This window comes from Brienomyrus brachyistius, chromosome 1 (assembly GCF_023856365.1).
Source record: "Brienomyrus brachyistius isolate T26 chromosome 1, BBRACH_0.4, whole genome shotgun sequence".
Lineage (NCBI taxonomy): Eukaryota > Metazoa > Chordata > Actinopteri > Osteoglossiformes > Mormyridae > Brienomyrus > Brienomyrus brachyistius.
In genome coordinates, this window is record NC_064533.1 from 22,157,181 (window position 1) to 22,165,740 (window position 8,560).

Genomic DNA, 8,560 nt, shown 5'->3' on the forward strand with positions numbered 1-8,560 from the left:
CAGTCGGAATTTGCGGTTCGTTATGTATAATTTAATTCTGTTCACTAACAGTGTATCGATATGGTACAGGGTTCAGCTAATGTTACTGTTTAGGTTTGTTTTTTGATACATCTGTCAGAATAAGAGGTCCAGGATTAGGTGTCCAGGCTTTTGTTATACTGCTGTGATGTAGTTAATGAAAAACACAGTAGATGGCAGCGGCCGTTGTTTTTAATGTATGTTTATTAAATTATTATATGTTAATGCATATTACAGAAATATTTGGATTTGTTGAGGATTTTGCTGTCTCACATTCGAAGGTCAGTAGGACACAGCCAATGTGGCCCTGAGAAATCAAAACGTAAGTTCTGCATTTGTCCTGGATGCTAGCTACTCAACACTCTCCATGCTCTGCTTAGCAGAGCTTACCATTGGTGGCTTATGAATCCAGAGTCCGCTGGGGGTAACAGTAAATCACCACAGTCTCAGACCGATTGTGATGTGTATGAATATAGAACACATAAATACACTTACACTTTAGTGATGCCAGCTTCCACAATCTACAGCCAGTTTTTACACATAACTTCAAGCATGTTCGTTCACCTTGACATTTTTTGTTTTTCGAATTATAACCTTATGATAGTTGAGGCTAGTTTAAATATACATTTTTTGAATATACATTTCAACAAATAATACTTAATTTGCTTTATGCCCATTTGTAGAAAATTATGAATACTGAAAGTTACTGGTGCACCTTAAGAGGGAATGACTGTTGAAATAATATGGCTGCAGTACTTTCTTAATAATAATATTCCAGCCGTTGCTTTTATACCATTCATCACAAAGCTGATGTTTCTATGGGCATTATGCTGATAAATGCATCTTTTGCCATGCAAATGGTAAATGTATGCATGGGCATTGTGGGTTATACAACAGCAATGTATATATTGACTCCATGGGTGCTCAAAAGATGCTAGTGATGGTGTTGTGATTGATGTTAAACCTCAGACGGGGTTGGCTGGGGTTCCATCATAATAGAATTCGGGTCGCTCACTGTCACTGCTCCATAAGCAGTATCAAAACCATTTTCCTCTTCTCTCAGTGTCTTATACGTGATGTTCGTATCGTCACCATCTTCTGGAAATTCTTGTTTGTGAAGGACTTCTCTCCGGTAAATCCTGTAGACCAGTATGAAGACGGCGGCTTCGGCCGCCTGGAAGAGTGCGTAGAGGAGTGGGAACATGTACATTCCACCCATCAGATCAGGCGGAAAGGCCAGTTTGAGGATGGCGGTACAGAGCTGTACATTCTGGCAGCCGGTTTCCAGGGAGACAGTCCGACGGCTGTTAGGAGGAAGGTCGAGCAGAGCAGCCAGGCCGTAGCCTCCGGCATAGCCGGAAAGTGGCATGAGCACCGCCACCAGGTACACAGAGGGTGGGATCTTAGATATGAGCTCAGGGCCCAGCATGGCACCTGTCATGAAGAACAGCATCACCAGGGTCACCAGCAAGGACCACAGTGAGATCTGTTCAAAACACAATATGCACATCAGATCACATGAGTATGATTTGTATAGATACTTTACATCCATTGGCAAGCAATAATACTGGCAAAACACCTGATAATTTTCACAGTGGGTTTCAGTAGTAAATTTGGAGAGCCCACCACCTATAGAAAGAGGCTATGAAGGTGTTGCTTAAACTCTAGATGTTTAGTGGTTGGCATGTCGTCAAGGTTAAAAGGACACAGAAGGGTTTTTTTTTTCTTTTTACTTATGGTAAGTTTGCATTGTTAATGATTCTGGTAGGGATATGTGCTACATAGGGTTTTACCATTGTATCAGGTGATTGCATTTTCCTTATACTGAGTCAAAATCGCTAACGTACACTTAGTTGTGACTGATATTCTTTTGTGTAGACCTCGGCATGCTTTGTGAAATGAAGTAAAAATTAAAGTACGGTTTCAAGTGAAATTGTAGGCTAAAGTTGACTTAACACCAAAATCATGTGACAAAGAGAGCCTTATTCATTGGCCCTGACATCTGCATCTGTCGCTATGGCCCAGATGCCTTTAGATCCTAGTGGTGCTTCTGCCAAAGGATACTGTGCTTTGGTACTTGCATTACGTTTTTGTCGACGTTCTTTTATAAATCTGTTATATTTGTAGAATTAAACTAAAAGAACTGAAGTGTAACCTAGACATTTATGTATGACAGTGGTAGAGGATGCAATAAATCCTGTGGACAAATTAATCAGCCAGCCCCCACATGAGCTACTGTTATTAAATCATGTCATCGTTAATGGTAGTGATGCTGACTTGCATTGCTTAGATTTATGCAGTGTGTGACGTCACTCTGTGGGGGTCATTGACCTTGTGTTTGCCTTACCACTTTGTTCCAGATTGCCCCTGACACACATCGACTAAACCGCCCACCCTTCATTTTGTGCTTTTGTTAGGCCATACCCTATTACAGTGTGCCAGTAGATAATTGGCAGGAGCAGAATAACCCTAAACCTACACTGACCCCTCCTGGGGGGTCTGCCTCTTTGCAGTTTCTGGAGGAGGTTAAATTGTCTAACATACTGGTCATTGCAATTTTAAGAGTTACAGAATGGATTTTTGAAAGAAATTCTTTTTCTAATAATTAACGAGATACAAATTAGTATAAAATAGAATGGATTTCCAAAGTTATAAACTATTCTCTGTATTTACTCAATATAAAGCATTTTTTTTGTCCGATAATTCATCTCAGAAAAGAGCAACTTTGTTTGGTTACTTTGGTTCAAATTTCAGGGTGTGTAACTAGTGTGAAGTAGCTGAGGCAGTTGCTACAGTATTACTTCCATGACTCAGTCTTTAGTGTGCTCTTCTATACTTAGAAGTCCAGATACGGACTCTACATCCCACAGATTCAATTATCATCTTAGAGGCCAGAGTCCAGAAACTTTTCCAGCCTTCATTACACAATTAAGGGCTCAGATATGTAGTTCAATGAAATTCACTCAAGGCAATTACTTCAATCAGGTGGTTCAGGGCCCAGCTGAAAAAAACCTGCAATATATCCAGTAAACAGTGTAACACCGACTTGTGGAAGAATGGGGTAAACAGTTGGCTCAAATTCTAGGTTTTTTTTAATTATTGAATGGAATCTTACAACACATTGTAATTTTTGATGTTGACTTTGTGGACTTTCTGGAACCCCATATTGGAAGTGATACAGCTGAATTTCCACCATTTTTAAGAAATAACGAATTATTGTGCTTTTTTTCATACAACAACCAAACCATTATTTAATTCAAATATTGTTTTCAGTATCGTATGACAGATGTTACGTTAAATAAATACTGCTAATAACAATAATGTTTTTATTTGTTTTTTGAGCCCGTTATAGCTGAGATATCCGTGCCCGTTTGTAAGCACATTGTACCCTTTAACAATGAATGGCTTTAAGTGGGATACTACAACTCACCAACGTTATCGAGGAAGGCATGTAAGTCTAGACATTCTAGTAACGCCTCTAATGCGTATTTTTTGTTGTTGACATTATCACGATTCAGGTAATTAAACAGAACTTATCCGACAAATATTTGAATGACCCGAACGGTATTAGCGTTTCTATGAAAATCTTGTTGTTTTTTATTGTAATTATTTGGCCCATATTGTGTTTAGGTTGTATCATTCGGTATAATAAGGTCGTAAGATAAACTACTCGGATATACATGCCAAAAGGGCGTTTCGGGGGTTAGTTTTAGTAATGAGAGAAGATGAGAGTTGCCGAATGGGTTTTGGGAGCGTTTGTAAAATTACCTTTAAGATTATGTCAGCGATCCGTGTGTAGCGGTATCTGAGAGCCACGCCACAACTGATGGGGATTAACGTGCTGCACAGAGTAAGGATGATCGCTCCAAAAGGCAAGAGGTTCACAACTGGGGTGTTGATCCAGGCGCGGCTGTACAACCACAGGCAGAGCGGCATGAGCACCAGCGCCAGCAGAGTGGAAGAAATGGTCATGACCACGCTGGAGGACAGAAGGGGGACCCGTTATCGTGTGTAGTTACTGCTATGGCTCTAAAGAAGTGTTCCAATTCTTAAAACACGACATATTTCTTGATTTCTCTCTGACTTACCTTGTTTCAAATACGTATCATTCATATATATGAGATATTTAAAGATACGACATTGGTAATTGAGTTATTTATAAACAAACAGTTCTGTTTTTACTGAAATGCATATAAATTTGTTTAAATGCGCATCTATATTTTTTCTCAAAATATTCTCAAACCAAGATGCCATGTATGTAGTCGTTTAAAGACACAAACTCATCCATGGACTGCACTTAATTCATAGCGCGATGGAATAAAATTCAAGGTACTCAGGGTAATTTGAAACCGTATAGATCCATTTGATTAAATATATTTTACCATTATAGTCTAAATTTGATTTTGGAACTGTCCGACTTGAGCGCGAGGTAGGCGGGTAGGCGCGCGCTTACCTCAAGTTCATCTCTCCGTTAACCAGGAGAGTTAAAATGTTGGACAGGTTCCCGCCGGGACAGCAACCACACAGTAGCACTGCGATAGCTGCTACATCGTCCAGTGAAAAGGCTAAGGCCAAGAGGAACGCCACCAGGGGCATGATGGCGAACTGGCACACAAGAGCCAGCAGCACTCCGATAGGCCTGCGGATGTGGTCCCCGAGCTGGCTGATTTCAACGGTGCAGCCCAAGCCGAGCATCGTAAAGCAAAAAACCATCCCCACAAATACATTGATACCGTGGCTTAGCGGAGAATCCCAAAACGCAACAACAAGTTTGTCGGTGGCATAGGTGACAGGAGGGTGATCTCCAAGAAAGTGCACTGGGGCGGTATTTTTCAAAGCGCTGGTCATCAGTGATATCGGATCACTGGTGACTTGTAATCCAGCGCTGACAATGTCTTCGGAAAACCTGTTAGAAGCTTGCGTGATGTTCTCCTCATTTTTGGTTAAGTTAGAAAAAGCAGTTATGTTCACCGGCAAAAAAGTTTCATTTTCTGCAACGCTTAGATTTTCCATCATGTTACCTGAGAAACCTCCCTAGAGAGTTTATCAGATAATGTAGGGTATGTGTCCCCTGTTGGTCCGAGCGGAGCAATCGGGTCCCCTAGCGATGCATCGTCACAGTTTCTTGTCGCCAATGGCTGAAGGAGGACCGAGGCTTATTTGGAGAATGTGTGGGCATCAAAGGGGTGGTCTGTGCTATAAACCGATTTCGTCAAGAAGGCTGGTTTTCCAGCCGTGCTGATTGGTCCGCCCTAAGTGGCAGCCGACCCGAACGCTGTTGGAAGGGTCTTTTATCGTCGAGAAGGGAGTATGGAGGTTGGTCTAGGTGAATCCAGTCGCGCTTATCTGCGCCTGCAAATGGAAAGCGACGTTTTTTTCATGCCTTTAGACTGTAGGCGAGCGTGCTACGGTTTCCCATAAGTCGTATTTCGTTACAGTTGGAGAATTGTTCACTTAATAAAAAATTTAAGAAACACCCGATTCTGATTGAATAGTATCAAGTATATATCGTTGTCTTCATTCAGGCGCTTGCCAGGTATTTTGGGGTATAGTGTTTCTTTGACTGACCAGACAGTGCGTATCGGGTAGGCAATCGCTGCAATGTGAATGATGTTAAAATTGCCGGCTAGGTTATCCCCCCGGTGATTGTCAGGCCTGGTGGGTGTCAGAGTTCACGAGTAATCGCCCTAATGACGCTTAGCATCCTTATTTCATCAGAAAGCGTGACGGTTAGATTTTGTTTTTTAATTTAGACGCTATATTTGTCTTAAATTAAGTTCATGAGCGATGCATAAGTCTTTTAACATGTTGCAATGCCAGTGCTATTAAAAGCAGACTCGCATATATGCCCTAAGCTCTCTTCAGTTATGTGAAATTAAATTCTGTACGTGATGCACAAAGCAAGTGTTTATGTTTTTGTACTTCATTGTGTTCTGGTAACGTATAGTCCCGTTTAGATTGCCTCCTTAGTACTAATTAATTGACCTGTTTTGACCTAGAATTTGCATCTTGTGCCAACAATCATCTCAGCAATTTAGAAATGGCCCTCGTCAGTCCGACTGATGTACCGCGCATAGTGTGTTCATTTTTTATTTATAAATAATGTATTTTCGTAAACTATCTTGGAATAAATAAATGAGAGGTGGATTTAAAACAGTCCGGATACGGGACTGTCGTTTTTCTGACACTCATTTCGGACATCGGCTTCTGGACTGGACTCTTCTGCATGTCACTGAGCAAGTTTGGAGTTTTTCGGTGCACACGCAACATTCAGATTAACTAGTGAGTCGTATTGTTTTTGTTGTACGTAAGAGGTACGTTTCTGGCACTTTTAATAAAATGTATCCCTTTTGCGCAACATAAATGAGTAGAAGACGTGCGGTCAGTTGGCGCTGTGGTGCTTTTGCACCGTTCTTTCGCTAGTAGTCGATATGAGCTTCGTCACGTCAAAATAGCTCTCGAAAGAGACGGCATACGTCAGTCAGGAGTCTGTCAGTCTCCTTTCTAAAAGGATTCTACCCATCCGCGATAGGATGGGCTCCGTCGAACTATAACAGCGTACAATTCGCCATGTGTCACTTAGGCCAGCTGTTTACATAGACGAATTTAAAATTCGTGTAGTCACACCTTTTCGACCATGCACGTGTAAGATGGTCATCAACTCCTGTAACGTAGGAAAGGATTTTTAAAACGCTTCTCGATCGAGACTTTTTCTTACTAGTGAAGCATGTTTTCGCTGAGTGCACGCTGCCCATACGGAACAGCTTATGTCGAGGTATTGTAAATGGCTGTTTTACTCCAAACGATGCGACTTAATGCTTCCGACAGCGCTAGGAGTCACTGCATGCAATGGTCTGCTTGGCTCAGGAGCCTTCCAATTTCTTCTATACCATACAACAGGCACTCTTGCACAGGATGATTTACATTTCAGTCTAAACGGGATGCAAGTCATTAACCGATGGAACGCGATTATAGAACATTTCAGCATCTGAATTTCACTGATAGGAAGCAGAAGAACCCCCTCGTGAAGGAAACTTTAAATCTGAAAGATTAAGAGGAGGCTGGAAATTCAGAATAACCCCGGATCGGATTCATTTTTGGTGAACTAGCATTACCCGTAATCGGTGGCTATGTGGTACCAAATTCACAATATGTGTTGATTTTTGACGTTTTGTAAAGTAACATTCAAGCATCACCGAAAATGTGATCGTGTGGTACATTTCAGGTGATATGTTTATTTGTGGTTTTAATTTTTCCGCTTTTCGCTTAGCACGTGCTTTTATTATGCTCGTTTTTCCGGTGGTAGTTGAATTAAAGTAACCTGTGATTATTTCATTTTGAGATGATAAAATTGTGTAGAAACCCGTTTTTAGCTATTGATCAGAACAGGGGCTGAGTGAATTTTACATGAGGCTTGATTTTTATTTTTTTTTTTTTTGAAGGAAGACTGGCATCGGGGCTAAAATACCCTGGGCTAGGCTTAAAATAGTCCAGCCTATAGCCCCGAGTGATCAGACCTATAGCGACGCACATGAACCCGATAGGTTACATTTTCAAGTTTTCAATCGTAAGCCTGAAACCGACCCCACAGCGTTGTATCCCCGAGAAGGATACTTATGCTTAATTTGGTTAATATACATCCATTGAATAAAGACTTAGGACGATACATAAACGTTTCCTGATTTTTGTTATGCGGTAATAAGAAATACCGCATACGTTCATCACCTTCCAGCTGGACAGAGCGGAATACGCCTGTATTTGTCAGACAGGACAATCGGTGGCACAGAACTGTTCAGATATTTGTAGGAGGACCGTTATATACCCTATGTTCAAAATGGCAGTTTGTATCTCCCTACATGTAAAATTATACGGTTCCTTCTCATATATTAGGGGTGTTCCGATGAGTAACACTGATGCAGAGGTGGAGATTTCAGGCCCAGAGAGTATAAATCCAGACCAAGATTTTGTTTCAACCAACCGGTTGAGTATAAAGATTCACAGTCGCAGAGTAGCATACTCAACTGGTTGGTTGAAACAAAATCTTGGTCTGGATTTATACTCTCTGGACCTGAAATCTCCACCTCTGCACCGATGCCTCAAACCTTCAGGTTTGGGGGTCAAAATTCTGCCCGAGGATGAAGCGTATTAATTTCTTCAAGTAGTTGAAGTGATTTTTAACAGAGAGACATGTTTTGAAGGGGGGGGGGGGGGTACCTCAGCCTTGTACTCTGTGCTGTCTTTGCTCACACGTGAAGCAGATCAGAAGTGGTTATTAGTGTATTCTCGGCTTGGTGTATTTGATTACATTTATTTAGGTATGAGTTACTTAATGTATATTTGGAAGCCCCAGATACGCGGTTAATTGCGTAACTAAACTGGTAAAATGCGAAAGCTGGAGTGATTCAGCATCCTGGCTGTCGTACCACTGAGCTCATTTTGCGACTGAGTCACGTCCCATTTGCCACTTTAGCTGGGCTTGATTATTCTGCTGATGACTGAATACTTCTGCCACCCCAACTGGAGTAATTTAAACGCGGGTTTT

The 8,560-nt window shown here is 41.4% G+C and overlaps 1 protein-coding gene across 1 annotated transcript; it reads right to left on the reverse strand.

The window, feature by feature from the left end:
* Positions 1 to 7: 7 nt before the first annotated feature.
* Positions 8 to 5,321, reverse strand: slc10a4 (solute carrier family 10 member 4). Its single transcript, XM_049027811.1, has 3 exons — positions 4,472 to 5,321; positions 3,787 to 3,997; positions 8 to 1,504 (listed from the first exon to the last, which is right to left on the reverse strand). Exons 1-3 carry the CDS (start codon positions 5,032 to 5,034, stop codon positions 977 to 979), a joined length of 1,302 nt encoding a protein of 433 aa, XP_048883768.1. The 5' UTR covers positions 5,035 to 5,321; the 3' UTR covers positions 8 to 976.
* Between the last annotated feature and the right edge of the window lie 3,239 nt (positions 5,322 to 8,560).

Excerpts from the sequence above, each read along its gene's own strand:
- slc10a4 (XM_049027811.1), bottom strand. The coding sequence starts at position 5,034 with ATGATGGAAAATCTAAGCGTTGCAGAAAATGAAACTTTTTTGCCGGTG. Across the intron at positions 3,998-4,471 it reads AACGGAGAGATGAACTTGAG|CGTGGTCATGACCATTTCTT; the intron begins GTAAGCGCGCGC and ends TCTGTCCTCCAG. Across the intron at positions 1,505-3,786 it reads TCGCTGACATAATCTTAAAG|ATCTCACTGTGGTCCTTGCT; the intron begins GTAATTTTACAA and ends TGTTTTGAACAG.